The 24,248-nt window shown below is 41.6% G+C and overlaps 2 protein-coding genes across 2 annotated transcripts in view; both read right to left on the reverse strand.

The window, feature by feature from the left end:
* The window catches only part of NAT10 (N-acetyltransferase 10), a 38,653-nt gene extending 28,486 nt beyond the window's left edge, over nt 1–10,167 (reverse strand). The window contains exons 1-6 of the mRNA XM_057747786.1: nt 10,039–10,167; nt 7,660–7,782; nt 7,205–7,296; nt 4,093–4,264; nt 2,638–2,760; nt 922–983 (exon numbers count right to left, since the gene is read on the reverse strand). Coding sequence (XP_057603769.1) covers nt 922–983; nt 2,638–2,760; nt 4,093–4,264; nt 7,205–7,296; nt 7,660–7,767 — 557 coding nt within the window. The 5' untranslated portion in view covers nt 7,768–7,782; nt 10,039–10,167. The remainder of the gene's footprint in view (nt 1–921; nt 984–2,637; nt 2,761–4,092; nt 4,265–7,204; nt 7,297–7,659; nt 7,783–10,038) is intronic.
* A 5,035-nt stretch (nt 10,168–15,202) lies between these two features.
* CAPRIN1 (cell cycle associated protein 1) overlaps nt 15,203–24,248 on the reverse strand; it is a 33,130-nt gene continuing 24,084 nt past the window's right edge. The window contains exons 15-19 of the mRNA XM_057748127.1: nt 23,508–23,658; nt 19,276–19,470; nt 18,437–18,537; nt 17,958–18,021; nt 15,203–16,413 (exon numbers count right to left, since the gene is read on the reverse strand). Of these exons, the coding sequence (XP_057604110.1) occupies nt 16,349–16,413; nt 17,958–18,021; nt 18,437–18,537; nt 19,276–19,470; nt 23,508–23,658 (576 nt within the window). The 3' untranslated portion in view covers nt 15,203–16,348. The remainder of the gene's footprint in view (nt 16,414–17,957; nt 18,022–18,436; nt 18,538–19,275; nt 19,471–23,507; nt 23,659–24,248) is intronic.

Below are 24,248 nucleotides of genomic sequence, written 5' to 3' on the forward strand. Positions count from 1 at the left end.
TTTTTGCATGTAGAAAAACAAGTTTCTCCCACAACTGTAAGAAAAGGGCCTCCCATACTACTTTCACAGGCTTCACTTCCATGTGGTCGCACTGGGCGACCTCCAGGCCCACTCCTTCTGCTGAGCATCTTCAGACATGGTTGAAATTAGGTCCCACGGTTCACCCAGGCCAGAATCCCTAAACCTCAGCACCACTGACATTCTGGACCAGACAATTCTTTGTTGGAGGGGTTTTTGGTGCCTTTTAAGCTGTTTAGCAGCATCTTTGGCCTCTACCACCACCAACCTCCCGCCCCACCCCAGCTCATGACAATCAAAGTGTCTCCAGACACCACCAAGTCTCCCCAGAGGCAAAGCTGCTCCGGCTGAGAACCGCTGATCTAGGCCACGGCGTCTTTCTTCTTAAGGTGTTTCATAGGTTGCTAACTGGTGTTCCCTAAAAGGGGCTCTGTGGTCAAATAAATTGGGGTCGCTGGTGCTGCAAGATATTTCAGAGGCTACAGCAGGCTCATGTGAATCTCCGGAAAGGAAAAACCACATCAGCATATCCCAGACATATTGAACCAGAAAACCCTTTTGTCGTAAGGTCCCTCTTAAATACTAGTGTTCTGTGAAACACATCTGGGGAAAGTGGTCCAGACAAATCACCCCTTTGACAGATGCGCAGGCTAAGAGCCAGAGCGGGAGAGCAACGTGGTGAGGGCCAGAGGCAAGACAGAATCCAGGCCCCAGGCTTCCTCTCACTTTTATTGCTTCCAGTTAGCTGCACAACTACCGCTGCCGGTGAGAATCTCACCATCTGGGGCTCCTGCACTACCTTCACTTCGACAGATTACAGCTTTCAGCCGTGTCCAAGATGAAAATGCTCCCACGCTGTGGCTCTCCACAGCTGAGGAAGTGAGAAACGTGCTCCAGACATACCTCTCATTAAATCTTCCCACCACGTCCTGATGGGCCTCCGTCCTGTATCTTGAATGCACATCCTAAAAGAGACAGCATCCATTAACAGAGGCACCCAAATAGTGCTGAGGCTCAGCGTCCAAGTGTGCAGAAGTTCCAGCAAGCAACCCTGGGGTAAAAGAGGCACCGGCCATGCTGCTAGAAACCAGATCTACTCCTACCTAACCTGCTGTGGTAAACTGGCCGAATGCCACTTGCTGCAGCTGGACTCAGACACTGAATGCAATGTTGCTTATCTCAACAAATGTCCCCTCACCTCACTTAGGACTTCTCCCACATTTTATCCAGCAGAGCAAAACGTTCCCATTCGTTCAATAAAATGCACATGCCAGCACCAGACAAGCTGGGTACACACAGATGTTTAGTAAAGCATGACGCCTATTCTCATAAACCTTACAGTCAAATGGTTGGACAGAGACAAACAATTAAACAGATGTAACTTCTGGCAAGTGCTATGAATGAAAACCAGGGTGCAGTGACAGCCAGTGGGGGAGGGTGGGGGGGAACGACTGCTTATATAAGGTGGAGAGGGAAGGCCCTCTGAAGTGATAAGCAGGCAGCCAAGTGAGGGAGGAAGAACAAAAGAGTGATGTGGGCACAGACATTCGTTCACTCGCAGATTTCCGGAGGGCTCTTCTGGGATCAGGGAATATACCAGGGAGGAAAACTAAGTCCCTGATCCCATGAAGTTTGGAGACTAGCACAGGAAGCCAGGCAATAAACAAATAAATATCTAACTTTGGTGGCTGTAACATGCTTTGAAGCAAAATGAAACAGGTTGAGAAGTGACAGGTGAACCACATATTCCACGTGGGGTGTGAGAGGCGGCCACACTGAGGAGGTCGTATCTGGGCAGGGGCTGGACTGAAGGGAGGAAGTGAGCCAGCAGACATTCCTGCGGGAACAGCCAGTGTGAAGGCCTTCACGTGAGAGCGTGCTAAGGGGAGAGGGTACATCTGAGGACCTCCGAGGAGGCTAGAGGGGCTGGGGTGAGGTAAGGCGGCGGGGAGCAGGAAGCAGGCACCAAGATTTGAGGAAAGTCCATTTCACCAGATGAACGCAGCTCACCAAATCCTGAGGCCGATCCTAACAGTTCCTGAGCAGCTGGCCATGGACATGACTCAAAACCAGTTACTCGGAACACCCACATGGCAAAACCAGCTCTGCATCCAGGGAGACACTTCCCTACTTCCAGCCATGTCCTCAGCCTGGGGAGAGAAATACCCCACCCCACCCCCACCCCTTGGAGAGGACGTTTCTGCCCCCCTGAGAGTGGGACGGCAATGCCCCTCCATTGCTCATTAGGGTAAGGGCAGGTGAGGACTGTGCGTGGTGCTCTTTTGTAGCACACAAATGTCAGCACTGGCGTGGCTCTCTGTGGAATACTATTTTAGAGATTTACACAACAGCTGCATCATATCCGAAGCTCACTGCGTGGAATTTGCAAATGCCGAAAGCACAGGCACAATTCAGAGATTCCTAAGCACACCCAGGGCCACTGAGACTTCTCTGCAGTAACTTTCTCATCAGTTGCAGTCAAAGAGCTCCCAGCCCAGACAGTACACTGACCGCTCACAGGAGTTGCTCGATAAGAATTCTTAAAAGAAAGTAGCAAAAACACAGATTGATTTGAACTCCCACAATCAAGTAAAAACAAACAAACAAACCGACACTTACCATGGTCATTGTGTACAACTGCTTGAGTGAGTTCATGGTCCGCAGGAGGATAACCACCAACCCGCCACCTTCCACTGTTTCTACAGTCCTGGCCAGCAAGTTTGGAGTCAACGCTTCAAAATCCTGGAAGAAGGAGATCTTAGAACTGGCTGGTGATGCAAAGAGCACCCATGGGGAAGCTTAATCGGGGACCAGGTGATAAGGTACAAGGAGGGCTTCAGAGTACAAACTCAAGACCATACCCTGAAACCAACTCACCAGGACCCACACACACACTGTCCCTTACTTAGGGGACCACAGAAGAGAGCCCAGCCCTGGAGAACAGGTGTACCTGGTTTTGTCAAAGTGTTTCCCTTAATCCCTGATAAAATCTTATTTGGAAAGAAGTCCTCCAATCTTCACTGATTCACACCTGAATTTCAGAAATACCTCACATGCATTTTCTGCTCTGTTCATAGATGGAAACTGTTTGACTGCACCACACAGGGGCGCCACTGCCTGAAGGAGCCATCCTCACCACACCTGGTAACGGTGGTGAGCAGAAGCAGCTCCCTACCAGTCAGTGATGGGGTGAGAACAGGCAAAATGCTCTTTTCAGCCTCCAAGGTGGGATGTAAGCCAGCGGTGTACGGACAACCCACTGTGGTGCAGAAAGAAAAACCAGAACCTCTATTTGAAATTTCCCACCTCATTTCCTAATGTATATTTTATAAGGTACGTTTTATAACATATGTAATCACAGTAATACATGCATATAATAAATACATATCAAATTGTGGGAACGTGTGCCTAAATGTAGGGATTTGAGCTTAAATGTTTTCTTTTGGAGGCGGGGCAGCAGATGGAGTCACAGGAGTCAAAGAATCAAAGAATAAAACAAACACCACCAGAGCTTAAAACAAAGAAAAATGTGAAACAATCTAGTAACTTGCCAAGCAAGAGAAAATACATCCCCGTGAAGTAATTCACCAGGCAGTTCTCTGAGCGGGGACAGTGAGGAGACGTTAAGGACTAGAAGGCGGGGGGCGGGTATTCAGCCAAGCACTCTGGATAGGATGTATGAGCACTCAGGTCTGCACCCAGTTAGTTACAACGAGGCCCACCCACTCTCTGGCCACAGAAGTCTTCAGTTAGTTCTAACAAGGATCTGGGGTCCTAGGGTCACTCAAAATTCGGTGCTCTCTCAAGCCGGTTAGACAAAGCTGTGATGGAGCATCACGGCCAGTTTGAGTATCTCTAGGCAAGTGCTGCTTTAGGTAGAAATGTTCTTTTAATGTGGGTGAGTTATCAAGTTCCTTTGGAAAGTGGCCAAGTCTTCCACTGATAAAGCTTGTGGGGAGGGGAGTATGCGTGAGTCTTCTTTCCTCTCTGTACACCTGTTCTCATGGGTAACCAGGCAGCCCAAGCACCCCTCAACGCTCTGACCCCAGTCACAGGCTGGGGGAAGTCACCCACCTGGAGAACACACATGCCAAACGTATTGCCCAGGATCTTGTGGGTCTCGTTGTAGTAGCAGTAGCGAATGTTTGTGGCAGCTACGAAGAGTTCAAAGGGGTCATCTTGCTTTATGTTCAGCGTCCCGTTCTTTATCTTTTTCTGCAGCTGTCGCATTCTTTTCTTCCGATGACTGCAATCACCCCCCATCCCATGAGAGCCAGTTAACCGGAGAGGCTAGAACTGGGGGCAGGGGATAGGCTCAGTGATCACCCACTTAGACTTTCAGAGCTAGAAGCGAACTTGGACATTGTAGGGCTCATCCCCTCACTTTAAAGCTGAAGGAAACTGGAGAGGCATTAGAGCAGATGGGCTTCGGAGGGAAACAGTGTAAGTCTGTGTGTGAACCCTGACAATTTGATACCTCACTTTACAAAAAGGGTAATGGGAGTCCCTAAACCTCACATTGAGCCAGAGCTTGAAACCAAACCTTGGTGGACTCATTATCTCAGTCTCAAGCCAACACTTCAACCACACAGCACTGCTTCCCAGAGAACCTGGGAGAGGCATCATGATGGCAGGTTATTTTATTCATTTTTCCTAAATGAAATCATCCACTTCCTTCCCAGATGGTGGGATCAAATCCTCAAGGGCAGCTCTAACCTAAGACAACACTGACAGAGGATATAAGGGTTGGAATGGAATCTGGACATCTCTCCGAAATCCCTGAACTTTTCTTTTGTCTTAAAAAACTCTGAATACCCAACTGTCAATGAACTCTTTCTTTTAGAGAAAAGAGAGAAGAAAACTCCAGAATCAAGGGTTACAGAGGAGCAACATTTTATCATAGCTCTCTAACTGACTAGTAGAGCCAAGGCCACACCCCCGGGCCTCCACGTCCCCAGTCCGTGACTTCGCGTCCACTTCAACCCAATGCTCTGCCACAGCAAGACAGGGCTGGGAGGGTGACAGGGCGCAGACAGGAGTTTCCAAAGTGAAATCAGGTGCGTTAGGTTTGAAAGGCAAACCTGCCCAGAACACTGTGAACTGCCTAACTCTGCACCCATCTGACACTTACTAAATGAACATCAGTGAGAATCAGAAGCGCCAGAAACTGAAAATTCTGCTGACAGGCAACAGGCTTTATTCTCAATCTGTATTAAAAATGCTTATTACCTGCCCAATTATGAACAAATATACCAATTATGGTTTAAAACTACATACTACATGATGCTAACACTGTGTATGTGTTGAAATTATGGTGTTTTTTATTTTCACTTTTGTGATTTTTCTGTATTTTTCATACTTCTTACAATAAAGCTTTTATAATTTTTCTTTAAAAAGGCAAAACTATCTACTCAAAATCGAGTTACTTTTAGGCAGAATCAAGTCTTTTTAAGACCAAAGGATAGGAACTAATTCAGCCTTTGGTACTTAAGTAAAATGAAAATAATTTTAGAGCCAGTTAATAATACATTCAATTCAACAAATATTAACTGACTACAAACGTCAGATCACTTGAAAATACTGAAATACAAAGATAAGCAGGAGAGGCCGTCTCACTAAATGAACTTATCTGAAAGCTAAAAAAGACTAGTGGGCAAATGACCACATTCCAAGGGAGAGAGAAGGTCGGGGGACAAGCACTGTAGGAGGAGACAAGGACTAAAGAGGGCGGAGGGGTCACGCGCTGTGACTGAGGGGTTGAGGAAAGGCTTCCTGAAGGAGACAGGCCCTGCAAGGTGGGCAGCACCTCAGCAGGTGAGGACAGAGAGGTGGAAGTGGCACCCCGAGCGGAGGAGGGAGCGGGGCGAAGGCAGGCGGTTTCGCCACAGCAGACAGCAGACAGCAGCCAGAGCTGGAGACACGATCTCAGAGCCCATCCCAGAGACAAACACATCTGAGGATACAGGAGGGAGAAGCCCAAGGACAGAATCACACAGGCGAGCTGGGAGAGCTGGGTCTAGGGGAGGAGACGAGGTCAGGGGGAGAGAAGAGCTCAGGAAGGTGGTCTGAGTAAGTGTCACAGAAGCAAAGATAGGAGAGATTTTCTGAGGTGACCCTAGAGTTATCAGCCAACGAACAGCACCCCACACTCCAAACTCCTCCACACACATGGTCATAGGTAGAACTTCCAGGTTCCCACTAGGTAACCTGCCCTACCTCCTCTGGCCCAGGGGTGGATATCTTTCCAAAAGCATTTGGGAGAAAGACTGGTTTCTGTGTAGACCCAAACCATGTAAAACGCAAGTGCTGCTTCTGCGATGAGGACCACAAAAGGCAGAAAGCTGCCCTGAAGTGGGAAAGAACAGACCAGACAGGCATAGATGAGGGACTGAGCAAGGACCGGGGCGTCAGCACTGCGGCTCTAGACTACGCCCAAGGCAGAGCTGAAATCCCAAACCTGCAGACTTCAGGAGCTAGCCCATATACTGCCTGAAAAACTTTGGGGTTAACCTGCGTCTAACTTAAGAGTCGGCCCCTCCATAATCGCAGTTCCTCCGCATCAGAGGATTCAACCAACCATGGACCATGTCGTACTGTAGTATTTACTACTAAAAAGCATTCATGTATAAGTGGAGGCTTGCAGTTCTAATCTGCATCGTTCAAGGGTCAACTGTACTTCAATAAATTCCCTTTGTGCCTCAGTGCATTTATGTTGGAGGTCTGCTATTTTCTATGAGAAGTCTTAAGTTCCACAACTTCAGAAAATAAGAACAGCCAATTGTCAAACACAGCGGTGGACTACTAGAGGAAGAGCTCTGAAAGGAAGCAGAAAGAAGGGGAAATTTTGTTGCATTAGGCATCGGGTCGTTGGTAACTTCTAAGAGCAATTGAAAGAACTTGCATTATTCGATGGGTTTGATCAGCTGAGAAAACTAGGAAGAAAAATCATGTGCAGAAAGCAAGGAATTGGGCTGGGGACTTAAAAGTGCATGAAAAGCATTTGAAATTTATTGTCAGGAATGAAGAAAGGACATCAGCTCTATTATTTTTCTCTACTGGAAGTGTCCTCAGAGATAGCACCTTCACTAACAATCCCTGAAAAACTATGTCAAAGAGTCATTTCCTAGCATTTAACTAATAAGCAGGGATAGGAAGTAGGATGGGACACTCAAAGGGCACGGCTTACCTGCTAAACCCCAGCTCTTTCTTATAACACCACAGCACCGAAGGCCGAGCCTTCACAGTTGCTTTGGACAACATGTGATGGAGTATGACCACCTGCCACAGAAAAAAGCCACAGAATCTCAGAGCCAGAAGAGACCTGCAGGACAGCCAGGCCCAAGACCATGAGGCAAGCAGTGCCCAGGTTGGGACTAGAAGCCAGGTCACGTAGATTTACCCTTGTGCTCTGTCCACCACCCCACGTATCAAAAGCTGTAAACTTGTCTGCTAATAATTCTAAGTATTGAGTATCTATCACTTCCAAGAAATAAACGAATGTTCCCACTAGGCATTTACCTTAAAGAAAACCAGTCAAAGGGACCTTAATGTCATTATGTGTGAAACCCCAGAGGGTCTGTAACATGCTGACTCTTTGGAACAGGACACAAAGTAAGTCAGGAAGCATTTACCAGGTCTTACCTGATCCTTCCCTCGATCTCCGACCACAACAAAGAGAGACCTTTGCCGCTCAGCTACCCCATTCTCAATGAGAATCCGGATTCGGTTATCCACTCTCTTCCGATGCATGGTGAAGAACTATCACTAAAACAGAGGAAAGGAAACACACCTGGACATGAACATCCAGGTTCTGGGTGAGGAACATTAGCTGGCTGCCTCCTGTGGGGCCAAGGGCTGAGCTAGGCACATTTACAAGTATCATCTTATTTAATCCTCAAACAGCTCCCTAGGGAAGACATCAGCCTAATTTTTTTAAGTGACAAAACTTAGGCTTGAAAGGTGAAGAAAATGTTTCCTCAGCATGGGAACTCAACAGGGAAGCTGTAATTCACATCCCTATGGAGGAGTTTTTTAAAAATCAGAAACAATGTTCAAAAAAAGAATGATTGAAACATATGATATGAGACTTCCCTGGTGGCGCAGTGGTCAAGAATCCGCCTCTCAATGCAGGGAACATGGGTTCGATCCCTGGTCTGGGAAGATCCCACATGCCACAGAGCAACTAAGCCCAGGTGCCACAACTACTGAGCATGCGCTCTAGAGCCCGTGAGCCACAACAACTGAGCCCATGCGCCTAGAGCCCGTGCTCCACAAGAGAAGCCACTGCACTGAGAAGCCCCTGCTTGCCACAACTAAAGCCCATGTACAGCAATGAAGACCCAATGCAGCCAAAAATATATATATACATACACACACACACACACACACAGAGATATAGATATATATACATAAAACATATGACATATCTATGGGAAATTAAGGTAGTTTACAAAAAAATTTGTTCAAAGTCATTTTCAAAAATCATCTAAGAATATGGATATAGACGCTTACTAGAAGATAACATGGCAGGATATGCATGTATAATATGTAGAGAAAAAAAAAAAAGACTGGAAGAAAACACCAAAATGTAAAGTAGTTACTTATGGATGGTGAGATAACAGATGATTCTATTTTGTTCTTTTGTTTTTTGGTGTCTTGCTGGGCTTTTTTTAAAATTCACATGTATTACTAACAAAGTCAGGAAAAAAAATCAATGAATATTACTATGATGGAATGTGTCCAATTGTTTCCTCAAGGAAGGGAAAACTATACCGAAGCCTGTATGAGAGATTTCAAGTATTGTGATTACATATGATAGAACATTGCATCATTACAATAAATACACCAACAAAACATCAGAAATACCAATTACATTGCTACGATGTAAAAATAAAAATGACATGTTACTTAGAAACTTCAGTGCTTGCAGCATTCTACACATAAAGCTCATTAACTGAACCTTAACCCTGCTTTAATTGTCTTTCTAACCTCGCAATCCCAGCATGGATTTTAGCAGTTCAGTCTTACTGTAAAACACTATGTCACAATCAATGGCTCCTATTTTATAAAGAAAGGACCAAATATAAATATTCAAGTACCCCAAGGAAGAAAAGTGACAGAGACAGGATTCACATTCAGCTCCCCCCTGATTCCAAAGCCTGAACTCTTTCCAGTTCACCAACCTGCCCAGCTTGTCAGCTGAGATGCTGGCCACACAAAACTCCACAACCAATCAACAACTAATTATTGCTTTTTGTTCTATATACTGTGGGAGCCCCAGAAGTAGTACCACGTAAAGCCTTGACTTCAAGGAGCTTTCATTTTCCTTAGAGAAAATACTTAGCAGAAAGAAACGAGGGATAATCTGTCTAAAGACAGATAAAATTAGATGTAAAGCTAATTGCTACAGTGGTCTGATGAAAGTCTGAGATTATTGTAGGCTGGAGTTGCCAATGAAGGCTTAATGGATGAGAAGGGCCTTGAAGGAAGAGAAATGATTATTTTTCACTTATTCATCTATTAGTCTAACAAATATACACAGCATCTGTGTGCCAGGCACCATTCTGGGTGCACCGGCAAACAAAACAAAGTCCTGAACGTGCCTGCTGAATACGGAGTATAAACGAACCAGCGTAGTGAAGTAGCTAAGAGCGTGGCAGGATATGGATGAAATTAGACTGCCTCAGTTCAATGCCGGGTGCTGCAATCAGGAACTGGGGGGAGGCACGGCGGAAAGCAAAAGTGTGGTCACCTACCCACTCACCCCATTCCACCCCATCCCACCCAGAGCCTCTAGAGGAGCAACCCGCCAGAACGCTCGAGAAGCACTCCCGAGAGTGACCGCCTACTGGGGAAGAGGGTCCTGTCATCTAGGAACGCCCAGGTTGGGAGGCACTCGGCATGGGCCGCGCATCAGCACGGATGCAGAGATTTCGTTCCGGAGCCAGTCTCCTCCGGGCCCAAGAAGGACATGGACACACCGACCTCGGCACTCATCCCTAGCCATCCCGTGATGGGTACCTGCGCCCCGAGCCGGGCGAACTCCAGCCAACAGCGAAGCGGAAGCACGTGGGAGCACCGAACTTCTGCTGGTGAGGCTGGAGCAGCAGTGTCCCTAGCGAATGCCTGGCCTCCGCCTCTCCCGGTTCGCCTCCCTCCGTGACGCGCGTGCCGCTCAGGCACTGGTTGGCGGTGCGTGCGCCGGCGCACTAACGAAGCGGCGACGGGGAGCGAGAGGGGCCCTTATTCGTCCCTGTCTCTGAGTGATGACATCAGAGGCCCCGGAGGCGGAGCTACAGCAACTGCGGCTGTGCGGTTTCGTTTCTGCGCGCCGTAGCTGTGATGCCGCGTGTCATTTGCCTCTTCATGTTCCTATCAAGATACCGTGGCTACGGAGGGCAGAATGAGCAGATGTCCGCACCCGCAGGGCCTGTCACTGCGCTGGGGCTAGCTCGGGTGCCCAGACAGGTCGGGGCAGCGCACGGTAAGTGACCCAGGGTTTTCAGTGTTAGCCCGGTTATGCGACATGACTGGCTCCAGGGATCTGTGCGTAATTTCTATTTTAATGTGACAAATTGGGCAAACTCGATCAGCAGATCTATCTCATTCAGCTAACTCGACACTCCTCATCCTCAGTGATGACCTTGTAGACCTGTCTGGGATTCTGTAGATTTTCTATCCATTATCGCTGCTGCTGTACTTTGCAGGCTCCTTTTAGGCCTGTATCTGGTTGTCAAATGCAGGCGTTCTTCTGAAAACCAGCTCTGGGCCTGTGCTTTCGTTCAATCATTTCCCCTCCACCCCCACTCCCAGATGAACTCGGTCAAGCAGCTGTTTGGGGGGGGCCAGATGGTTGAACTTAACAAATGCAACTGCTTGCTTAACATTTCTCTGATGCCTCAATCAGAATGTGGAAGCCGAACTCATTTGCCTTTCTTCCTTAAACTCCTTCCTCAAATCAAAATTTACCTCCAAATCTAATGTAATCAGCAGCACCACCCATCTAGTCCAACACCCATCATATTTTTGTAATTCCCTTAATAAAATGTCAATATGCTAGACACAAGAGAGTGACCAAAACAGTCCTATCCCTCGTGAAACTTACATCTAGATACCAATAGTGTTAAAAAGAAAGTATCCAGTGAGTAAAAAGTAAGGCACTGCTTTAGAGATGGACATGAAAGGACTCTGAAGTGGTGACCTGGAGCAAACACCTGAATTTAGAAAGAACAAGCCTTAACATTTGAGTGAAAAGCTTTCCCATGCATTGAGTGTAACACATGAAGACTCTAAGATGGGAAGAGTCTCCGCAGAGCAGCCAGTGTGACCAGAGTACAATGAGCAAAAGGAAAAACGGTAGGAAGTTAGGCCAGATAAATTAAGGGCACATAGGCCACAGACTCAGAATTTAATTCTAGGTGAGACAGGAAACCGCTGGAGTCTGAGTAACAGAAAGTGGCAAAATCTGATTTGCCCTCTTGAAAGGCTCAATCTGGCTGCTGTGCAAAAAGTACTACAGGAGAGCAAGAGCAGAAACAGGGAGAACCATTATAAGCTACTACCTGTTCTGTTAGTGGTGTCATCACAAGTACTAGTTGACTCTGGATATATTTTCAAGGTAGAACCATGTGTATTTGCTTAAGGACTATAAAATACAAGGTATGAAAGGGAATCAAAGTTGACATCCAAGATATTTGCCCTGGGCAACTGGATGTTGGTTCATCAAGAGATCAATTTCAAATATTCATGACATTCAAGTCAAGATACTGAGTATGAGTTTGTTTGGGGGAGTTTGGGACCTAGAAATACTTATGAGTGACTACAATACTGATTGTAGTCAGTCATGGCATTGGATAAGATCACCTAGGGAAGAACGTTAGCTAGGGATGAAGTCTGCAACCAATGCCGGGAGAACTCAGCAAGACACCAAGCAGTGGCCAATTAGATAGGAAATATGTAGAATCCCATTCACTACCACCCTCCACTTTATTGAAATCATTTCTTACATGGGGCTACTACAATAGTCATCTCTTGCACCATATATTTTGTTCTCAACACTGCCCTGTTTTTTGTTTTGCCACTCCTCACGGCCTGCAAGATCTTAAGTTCCCTGACCAGAGATTGCACCCCTGCCCACAGTTCTGAAAGCACGGAGTCCTAACCACTGGACCACCAGAGAATTCCCTGAACTGAGTGTTAAGTGGCAATTTTATTAGATGACCCACCATCCTCTCTCCCCCAATCCCACCTCCTATACACACAGCTTAAAAATCCTTAGTTTCCAACTGTTAAGAGACAAAACTTAACATGGAATAGAACTACGAAGCTGTTCTTAGTAGCCCTTACCTGTTGCTTCAGCCTCTCTAGCTCTACCAAATCTGTACTTTTCACTTGAGCCAGGTATCCTTGCTCAGTCACTGGAGATTGTGGACACGCGGTTCTTTTCCCTTCTTTACTAGTTTACTCCTTCTCCTCATCCTTCAAGCCTTAGTTTAATTACTCCTTTCAAAAAGTCTTTCCTGATCATTTTGACTAGATCATATCCTATCATGGCCTAAATCTATCCTCAAGCGTATTGCTCCGTCATGGCTTTTGCTATACTTCAGTGTCATCATGTCATCATCTCTGATTAGACTCTTCAGTGAAAGCAGGAACCATAGTGATTTTGTCACCACTGAATGCTTAGTGCTTGGAATGGTGGCCTGGCAAAGAGTACCCACATTTGCTGAATGAAGCTTTAGTTTACTGACTTAATACAATGGCTCCCTAATATAAATACAGTACTGAAAGCAAGCCAGTAATTAGAAGAACACAACACTAAAAAGTATCTGTACTAAGTCAGGTGGTCTTTCACTACTTACACACTCAAGGAGCCAGTCTTCTGCATGGCACTGGATTAGGCTTCAGAACAGCTGTTAAAGTAAGGTATTGAAATCCTGATTGAGAAGAATGTAGTAGTCTAACAAGTAAGGTGAGGCTACCAGAGATGTAAGCTTTTTTTCTCTCCTCTCACAAGCAGCACTTCTTCACTTAGAGCTTTGCTCGATGGTATAAACAACTAAAGCAAACTTCAGTCAAGGACAGTAAGGTTTTAATGATTTAATCTAATGTAATTTAAAACATTCACTAGTCTTTTCCAGTATTTTTGTAGAATTCAAAATGGGAAAGGGTAGAGATGAGCTTTAACAAATTACTTTCATGTTCCTGAGGGGTTTCCCTCCCCATTAACTCTTTAGAAGGGAGAAGCTCAAGGGCAATACTGATTCTTTTGATATAACTTATAGTCAGTAAATCTTCAAAGAGTGCTTAATAAGAACTGAAGTGGGATAGGGATTCAGATGCTTAAAGATGAAATGAAGGGTTTTAACTCTGTGCTTACCTGTATCCCATTCCCCCAATAAAATATATTATTGAAAATATAATGAACAATACAAATTTCCTAAGACATTTAGGAGGCTGACTACTCAGCTACCTTCTACATTTTATGAATTGCTTGTCAACAGAGCATCTCAGTTAATCAGTCTTCTGAGAATAAACATACAGTCTCATGTCTCTAAGTGAAGTCTCCCACATAACAGAGTCATATACATAGGAGACAAAAGAACTGCAGGAGCTAACTGATTAAAAATATTTAACGGATTTCGTTTTAACATCAAGATACGATGATCAGAAAAACACTTCCATATTCTTCAGGGATATTAGGATCTGAAAATAAAATTGCCCTAACCAAGGTAGTCAATGACACTCTACCTTAAAGCTTTAAAATAGAAGTCTCATTGTCCACAGGAGATGATTGATACTGTGCACTCACATGAAAGTACTTTATATGTGGAGTCCTACTATACCAAGAAGCTACAGTACCACACGAGACAGTCATTTTCTTTCAACTCTGCTAAAATATGCATTTGCCCAAACAAGGCCTCCTGCAGGTAGGACAAGTATTCACATATTATACAGAACACTTAGTACCAGACTCAGATCTTAATGGGACTTTTTAAAAAGTTCTCTGCCCCATAATGAGGCACTGCTTTAAAAAATATAGTCTGAATTGAGGCATAAAACTTTAGATTTAGACTACAATGGTAGAATGCCAAAAAAAAAAAAAAAAAGTATAGTATCTCAAAAAGAACAAACAATTCTTTAAAAAACATACATGGAAATAAACTAACACCTTTACACATTCACAACATCTGCACTAATGCATAGAAGTTTGAAATCTAGAAAGCATTTCTCTCCATCCCATCTCTGAACTGATTCATAGAGATCACTGTATAAAGAACTAATTTGATTTTAAATGTCATGAAATTATTTTCTACACAGATAGCAAATTTAGTTTTATATATAGAAGGATAGTAAGCATACATCATCTAGGGATTACCCAGTAAACCACTATTTTATCTATCCCCCTAAAATACAGCAAACATATGGTTGTGGTACATCCCAGGCAGATGTCATTTAAAGCACACAAGGGGAGGTGCTAGCAGAAGAAATACTTATTTGCAAAAGTAAAGAGATAACCCTTCCAATATGATGTACCACAACCACACATGAGAAAAGTCAAGAACTTCTTTTATTTTAAAATAAACATCGAAGACCCCACCCTTCCCCACCACCCTACAAAACTTTTGAAATGTGGAATGTTCAACAGACCATCCATTTTAGTAGCTTACAACACCAGCAAAAACTCCAGTTGTCTAATGATGAATGTTTGAGAATAGTTTTGTGGTTTTTCTCTTTTTAAAGTAGCTGAGCACCTACTGGAGAAATTCCTTAGCTAAAGGCTGAAAACTAAATTCAATTTCTGCACAGAAAATACCATTAGTTTAGTAGCCTTTGCTTAACAGGTGGGATTAATTCTCCTTGAAGTCAAAGTGGGATACAACAAGCAGCATTAAGTTCACAGGCACCCAGAACTAGTGCTCCAACTGCTAGCACAAATTTCAACATAGTACATAAATTACTGAACTGTCCATCTCCATCAAACTTGGGACTCTCCCTATACATCCATGGGAAGGAATCACCACTTTGAATATAAATACCTCCATGAGAAATGGATAATTCAGTTAGGGTTAGACAAAAGATAAGTGCAAGTACTATAGAGATAGCTGCTGGAGATAACCATAAAATTTGTAACACTAACTGCATGGGGTGAACCACATAAGCTGCTAGCTGTTGAACACCAGTGTTTCAAGATACAACTTTTATAAACATGTTTTATTTGTTTGCTTATACCATCAGAACTGAAACTACTGACTTGTCATTTCCCTAAAATAGGGAAATCAATCTAAAACACATACTGGTGCTTTTCAAAAGATAGCAATTTAAAAGGGTGGTAGCAGCAGGCATTTGATATCTTTTTCTTTAAAAAACTTTCAGACTGCAGGAGAAACATGTCAAGAGTGTTATGATTATCCATTAGAGATTTTCATCAGTACCTGTACCAATTTAGGTGACAATACAGCAAGATCCAAGGATTAGTGACAGACAATGTACATCATAAGGAATGATACAGAGTACCAATCCCTACAAAAGCCATTGTCAAAGAAACTGTTAAGTGTCCAAAAAGGTATCTAAATATTTCACATTAAGTACAGAAGCGGCCATCCAGATTATATCCCTTATTTGTTGCATATTTTTCAAAAAGTGCCAATCAAAGCCTAATTTTGCATTTTGGCTTTGTCTTATACAGTTTCAGCTGTTAAAAAGCAATTTACGTGTGTTTTAACCACAGTCGTCTGGCCAGAGGATGAATAGTGCTGTGTCAAAGCCTAAGGCTGGGAGCCAGCCTTGTATGTGTAAGGGTCCATGCATAATTTGGTATGCATCTAAATGTTCAGTGCTCCAATTTAACTGGAAAAGCTGTGAAATGCAGTTATTCTGCCAAACCACACTCCACTCCTTCCATCTTCCTTTCAAGGGAAATATTTTAGTTTTGTCAATTACCATTGAATAGCTCTAGGGCTGATGTGTAGATTTTATCCAATGTCAAAAGTCAATCTTGCTTTTTCCAAGCCACTTCAAATAACTATGGAGATATCACCCCATTAAAGTAGATTATGTTTGACTCCTAAGCAAGGGTGAGGAATCTGAGTATCATGTGCAAGGCTCAAGATGACGCTTAGGACAGAACATGCAGAGTAAAAATAGTTTCCTTCCATATCCAGGTAATATAGAGCTGACAACTGTAGTCCTGTCTTTATGGGATGAAAACAGTCCCTTTACAATAAGTTTCCTGAAAGGGAGAACAAATAGATAATAACTCTTCTGGTAACATATTATGGTACACTGGCCAGTGTGTTTTTGGCGATTAAACATAATCCTGTGAATCAGATTAATTCACTTGCTGAGTGTTCATTTGCGGCATCCCTCTGTTGGGTCTTGGGGGCCCTCCACGACCTAGAAGACAAAAATGGCATTTGGTTTTTCTTTCAAATATTATTTGTTTTGCCTTCAAGCAGATTTTCATCTGAAGTCAAGAAGCATGTGGGCAGCCTGTCACCACATTATTAGGTTTAAGAGGTCAAGTCTTCAGTGTTCAAGTTTCACCTGTCCTGGAAGTTGTCATGCGCAAATCTGCTCATGTTCTCTAGCTAAAAGAAGAGTAGAGCTAATGGAGTATTCCACCAGTACTCATTCATTCATTCATTCAACAAGTATTTATTGAGTGCCTACTATGTGCCAGGCACTGTCATCAGGCGTTGGAAATAGATACAGCAGTGAAGACAGACAAGGTACCTGCTCTCATGGAGCTTACATTCTAGTGTACACTCTAGCTTACATTTCAGTAGTAAGTAACATCATACTATCAAAATTAATAAAAGCACCAGAATGGAAAACAGACCTTATTACCTAAACTGTTAAAAAGAAACTACATAACATTCAAAATTGTATAATGACTTGTAACAGATAAAGTAACTTTTTACATGCTGTTAAAACAGATTTTTAGCTACCAGTCAACTCAACTTTCATAGAATATGCTACAAGGTGAGAAAGAACATAACCCACATTCACATGCAAATATCCTTTGATACTTCAAGTCAGTAATTCTCAAGTGATCCATAATTAAAAGGAAAAAAAAAATGCACCTTTTTTGCTGGCCAGTTTCTACTTGTGTATACTAGCATTGAAATCAAAGTAATTCCTCCTTAATATACATTTTATACACGTTATGGCCAATATCTAGAGGAAATCTATTCAATTTAACTTCCCTCAAATCAGAGAACCATTTAGAACTTCAGATCATATGAAATACTACTTTTAATTGTTAGATTGACTTCCTACCCAAATAAGAACTACTTTTCCTACAGTAATAGACGAAACCAAAAACTCTTGAAACCTATAATTTTTTAAGTATAGTTCTGTAAGTTAGGAATTTGGAGGTTTTGTTTAAAAGTCAGAAATAATTTGACATTTGTATCACTAATAGTGGTCCAAAAGGCATTGAAATTTCGATTAGTTCTATCACTTCTAAATGGTTCTCTAAATGGAACTATGGCTTAACCGGCCATTAAAAGGTTTCTGGCCCTAAAATATAATATGCATGTTTCAAAAATGAAAGAGGAATAATAATTTTATATAAATGTTCAATCTCATTCCAAAAATGCCTTACAAAAATGTTTCAGTAAGTACTTCCTAAAAACATTTAGCAGGTTTTAGGACCTGAAAAATAATTTGCAGTTGGAAAAACAGTTTTTCTGAGGAGGAGAAATGTTCTAGTTTTCAAGACAGTTTATATAGTAACAGGGAAAGTCATTCAAAAAATTAAATTTGGGTTCAAGATAAGTTTTAGAAACAGAGCATTTCATTTAATCCCTAGCAACAAGTCTGGAAATGATAAATGTATTCCTAACATGTAACCTACATGCAGACTATGAACAGCTCTTCCAAGGCCAGAACAGAAGCTCCACTTAGGAGCTAGGATCACCACCACAAAATATTACCTCGTGGGGCTCCCCGTGGTCCACTCTGCCCAGAGCCTCGCTTGAAATTCTGCTGATATCCATCCTAAAAGACAACCTAGTTAGTACTGAAGAAAAGGTAATTTTTTAATGCTTACCCACTTATCTCTATTCTTACAGTCTAATAACACTTGTAGAATACAGAATTCCTTCTTATTCTTTTAGACATTTAAATATAGCATTACTACAAGTTATTCTGTGATCATACTTCTATTATTCTCAAGATCAATAATATATTTCTCTGCTCTTAAAAATCATTGTTTTTTCCAGACTATTAAATCAATACCTATACTGGGTGTTAAGAAAAGCAAAACTCATCATTTTTCATAAAGAAGTATTCTGTACAGAGGTACAAAATTAGCCCCAAATTACTTAGTTACTCAAGTCCATCAAGCAATTACATTAGTCCCTTTCATTGGAGTATTTTGATAAGGTTTATATTTTAATACAATTTTACCTACCCGCTGATAGCCAGAGTAGTCCCGGGGAGCACTGAACTGAGGCTGTGTATAACCACTGTTTGGAGTGTTAGAGAATGAAGGGCGGTAACCATCATATCCCCCTAAAATTCAGGACAAGAGGAAAAACAAAAAACAAAAAACAATTTTCTTATCTTCACAAGCAATTTTTACTTTCTCACTACTGACCAAAGGAAGAACTGAAAAACTATAATAAGCCATGCTAGTTATTCAAGCTTATTTCTAATTTCTTATTTTCTTAACCTGATCCAATCTATTTATACATTAATTGCCTTAGAAGATGAAATTTTCACCCATCCATGCACATACACACAAAAAAACAACAATAAAAAATCTCCAGGGACTTCCCTGGTGGTGCAGTGGTTAAGACTCTGCACTCCCAATGCAGGGGCCAGAGTTCAATCCCTGGTCAGGGAACTATATCCCACAACTAAGGAGCCCACGTGCCGCAACTAAGGAGCCCTCGAGCCACAACTAAGAGGAGCCCACCTGTTGAAAGACCTGGCACAACCAAATAAATAAATAAATAAATAAATAATTCTTTAAAATAATCTCCATAAGGTCTGATAATTTATAGAAAGCAGTATCTCCTACAGGACAGTAGTAGACATGGGTTTAACACACAAAAAAATCTCAGTCCTAATTTTGTCAATTTAAATGACTATATCAACACATACTAAAAATGTTTATGTTGTACTTAAGAAGCTAATGCAGAGAAACACATATTTTTCCTGAAAACTTTATCACATGTTTCTATATATTGTGCAAGTCAGAAAAGAACATGAACTTGCTTTTGGGGGTTTTTCTGTTTCTGTTTTTACCTCTGAATCCATTAGCAGGCCCCCTGTATCCATTCATCAAGCCTCTAGTACCACGGGAGCCTCCACGAGATACACCACGGCTGTTGTAATAGGGCTGACTGCTACGTGGAAATCCAGTGTTCTGCTGGGGAGGCTGCTGGTGGTTACCAGTCACTTGATGAGGCTGGTCCTGGGAACCATGGTAAGTGCCAACCACTATAATAGAAAAAAATACATATGTATATACACACACACAGACTCTCCCTCTCTCTCACACACACTCACACAGCTCATTACAATTTGTCTGATTTCCTACATGCTTCTGGTTTAAGAAATGTCTTATACAGTCTCATCAAAGTTTAATCCTGTCTTTAAATTTCCATATTAACAATAGGGAAAAATACACATTAATGAAGTCCCTGTCTTTCTCCTATATTAAGCTAAGGGGAATAAAATTCTCCAACAAATTTCAAACTTTTGAAAGCACACATTGTATAAGAGCACACAATTCTCTCCTTCCAAACGACGTGAAAGGCTATATTATTAAACATCTTCTGAGAGGCATCTGCCTACAGCACAAGAGACCCACAATAACCAAAAGATCTTATGTACTGAAACACCACTTTGTACCATTTAATTATTTCTTTTCATTATAAAGCTCCTACTGGTAGTTTTCTTAGTCTTTTAAATTTCCCTTGATACTAATTAAAACATACAAAAAAATACTCTCCCATAGCTAAGCAGCTATGTGCTAGAATACTCAATTACAAAGATAAACCAGCAAAGGCCTTCGACTTATACCCTGTCCTATTACTTGAGTACATTTCAAGTACTTTTAAAAAGCACTGCCAATTCAGCCGAGAGTTAAATGGTACTCACACTGGTACTCAACCCCCTGAAGTAAAGGGAAGGTTCTAGAAGGTCCACACTATCTTTTACCCCTCTTCTCCTTCCACAGTGGGGAGAAGTCTAAAATCTAGAAACCTTCAAAAATGAAATAGCAAGGTACATTTCTGGCATTACCCCAATGTTCATAATTTACAGGGAAGAAAAAACAGTGCTAACAGTATTTTTGGAAGGTGAGGAAAGTACAGACCAAAGGAAGGCCCACACCCCAGGAACAAAAACAGCAGCCTCTAGTTAGCCCAAATCTCCCATGTTTGGGCAAAGAGAAAAGGTGGTGTGAGTCTTGAAAATTTTTACCTGACCTATTTTATATCCTCAAGAAACCCACATTAGTTCTTAGAATGCTATTTTACAATAAAAAAGCTAGAGAAAGCTAGGAAGAGAAGGGGTCATGGCTCCTTTTTGAACTATGTAATGGACCCAATGCACTATTCACAATGTGATCTTTCTATATAAATTACCTTTTACTACATTCCTAAAGTTAAAAATTATAAGCAAATACCACAAGTACCAGTAACATTTCCTATCTAAAAAAGATTCATTCAGAGAATTCCCTGGTGGTCCTGTGGTTAGGACTCCACGTTCACTGCAAGGGGCACAGGTTCAGTCCTTGGTGGGGGAACTAAGAGCCCGTATGCCACACGCTATGGCCAAAAACTGATAATACAAAAAAATTTGTAGTAAAAGTTAAAAAATAAAAAGATTCATTCAAGTAGAAAGTAAAAGAACTGAATTTTTGACTCACTTTTTATCAATATGTATTATGCTTTTTGGTCATCTCACTGCAGGAAACTCAAAGTAGAACAATTAAAGTGTGATCTTTATTTAAAAATACCAGCATTCCTATTTAAGTGTGTGTAAAGCATAAACACCAGCCCGTAAAAAATAGCCAAAGATCCTTGCCAAATCGTTTTTTCATATGTTGTTCCTGGCTAGATACTGACTCAAATTAAAATAAAACTTCCGGAATGATGGGATACTGCCCTGTTCAACAATTATCAGAATGCCCTCAACATGCCAAGCCTGGTCCAAGACACAAGGGATGAGTTAGCTGCCAATACATAATCCTTGCTCATAAGGAAGTTTTAATAATGGGAAGTAATAAGTGAATAAAATACACATACAAGTAAAAACACCTGTATTGTGTCAGGTTAATAAGTGATTAAGGAAAATGTGAAGCGTGATAAATGAGTGACCAAAGTGAGTACATTGTATTTGGATAAGGCAATGAAGGGAGATCTCTGTGAGGTGATATCTGAGCATAGACCTACAAAGTCAAGAAGCAAGTCATGCAAACACCAGTGGAAGAAAGTTTCAGGCAAAAAGAAAATAAGGTGTAAAGGCCCTGAGAAAGGACTTTGTGTTTGTGGCTGGTATAGGCACATAAGGTAGAAAACAGGATATACAACAAACAGGATCAAGGCAAGAGCCAGATCGCGGATCTTGTAAACCAAGGTACATACTTTGGATTTCTCTTCTAAACGTAACTGTAAGTCACTGGGAGGTTCTGAACAGGAGGGAGACATCTGATTTACATTTTAAAATAATCATTCTGGCTACTCTGTGGAGAACAAACTGGGCTAAAATAAGAATCAAGTGCAGGATTCTAGGTAAGAGCTGATGGCTGCCTAAATTAGAGTGGTGGTATGGAGGTGTCTGAGCAAAGCATATGGGCTGATTTTATTTTTTACTGAAAATATCCACAAATGTTATGAAGTTAATTTTCACAAATAATGTATATTTTGAAATGGTAACAAAAGATTATCTATCTAGCTCCAGGGCTTCATAGTCAATTAGTAAAGTCAAGTAGAATATAAGAACAAGATAGCTTGAACTCAAGTGGCACAAAGCACAAAACTAACCAAATCAAATGATATACTGTAATTTTTAATTTCATTACACCATCTGAAAAAAAAGTAAAATAGCAAGTATATCAGCATAATGTCTAAAGGCCCCCAATATACCTGCTCCACAACCAACTTATGAGTACAGGCATACCTTGTTTTATATTGTGTTTCTCTTCTGCTTCTCACAGCACTTCACAGATACTGAGTTTTTTACACATTGAAGGTTTGTGGCTACCTTGCATAGAGCAAGTCTATTGGTGCCATTTTTCCAACAACACTTGCTCACTTCATGTCTCTATGTCACATTTTGGTAATTCTTACAATATTTCAAACTGTTTCATCACTATTACACTTGTTACAGTGATCTGTGATCAGCAATCTTTGATGTTACTGCTATGACTCAGTGAGGTCACAGGGGATGGTTAGCATTTTTGGGCAATACAGTACTTTTTAATTAAGGCATGTACATGGTTTTTTTAGACATAATGCTATTATTGCACACTCAGTAGACTACAGTGTAGTGTGAACAAAATTTTTATATGCAGTAGGTAACCAAAAAATTCACGTGACTCTCTTTGAGATATCTGCTTTACTGCAGTGGTCTGGAACCAAACCTGCAATATCCTCAAGGTACACCTGTACATGGCAATGAATAATTAAAGGAGTCTGAGAACAAGCAGTCCAGTTTTACCATTAAGAAGCACAGACAGCACAACTGCCAAATTTCTATCAGACTATGGTTGATTCAACCACCCTACTGATTAGTGATGCTGAATATTAAAGGGATATGTAAGAAAAATCAATGTTGACCCAGGTCTGTCAAGAAACTAAACAATTAAAGAGAGAGTTATTCACATCAGCCAGTCTGGTAAAATTAAAGTATTAACTCCTATGATTCATAATAGGGTTTGCTAGTTTGTTGTGGGAATCCAATTAAATCTCCTAAGAATTAAATAACCAAAGACCTAAACAAGATATTTATGTCTTACAAGTGCAAGAAATCTAAAATAGCTCCACCCACATTATTAATGTGATAGGTATGGTAACTAGCTAAATTATGACCTTACTTGCCAACAAGGACTTTGTTTCAACCTAGTCAACCAAATGCAGCCACACTAACTCCTTTACTGCTCAACTTTCTAAAACTGACTTGTTGCCAGGTATCAGGCCAGCAGGCTACAATTAATTAGCAATTAAAACTTGGTCATAATTCGAATAACAAGTTTAATTCCACTAATATCACATAATGAAATAGGATATTATGAAAATTCACTAACCAAAGGACAGTGGGCACAAGGCCTCCAAAAACTGCACTTATTTCACACATAGCAAATATGGACTTGATTTTACTCAGGATCAGCAATAAAAAATTTGTATGGTCTACTACCAAAACAAAAACTCTTGGACACTGCCACTCTGAAGTCCAAACTCTTCTAACACTCACTGTCAATAACTGCATTGGAAAGCAAGTAGCCAAGGAGGTGACAATGGTTTTCCTACCTGTTTGAAGCTGTTCTTGCTGAAGATCTGTTTGTTCTACTTGGTGAGGCTGACTGGAAAAGCTCTGGTTGTAACTGGCCTGGTACTGATTTTGCTGTTTTAAAGTTTCTGGTTCATTAACAGGAGGAACTGGAGCATTCATATTGAACACCTATAAGTAAATAAAGTAAATGATTAGTTCTTCCCTTTATGCTAATCATTTCCCTACTTTTAACATGGCAGATCTCAATGCTGGTTTTACCTGAAATGTAAATAAAGAGCATCACAGAAATCTCAGACACTTCTCTCTCTCTCTCTCTCTCTCTCACACACACACACACACACACATCCTCAGCTCATGCACTTTAATGTCAGAAAATACATACATACCATATAGCACTTAAAGCAGAGTATAAATGGGGATTAAAAATCTAAAAAGACATAATCAGAAGCCTTGGAAATGCTATTTATAAATGAGAAATCTTTTTAAAAGATGTTAACCCCTGATACAATATCAGTTATAGAAATTAAACCTATGAACTTTAAGCTTAATATTTTCTTTTGATATTTTAACCAAAAATTAAAATTAAGCATTTAACTCTATGAATTTTCCTATGAGCACTGTTTTAGCTGTATCCCATCGATCATAGTAGTCTTTTTTTTAATCCCACCCCCCCCCACAGCGATCATAGTATTTTCATTATCATTATTTCCTAGAAATTCGGCAATTTAGAGATGCTTCCTGAAGAACTACGGTGAAGT

This window comes from Hippopotamus amphibius, chromosome 9 (assembly GCF_030028045.1).
Source record: "Hippopotamus amphibius kiboko isolate mHipAmp2 chromosome 9, mHipAmp2.hap2, whole genome shotgun sequence".
NCBI classification, from domain to species: domain Eukaryota; kingdom Metazoa; phylum Chordata; class Mammalia; order Artiodactyla; family Hippopotamidae; genus Hippopotamus; species Hippopotamus amphibius.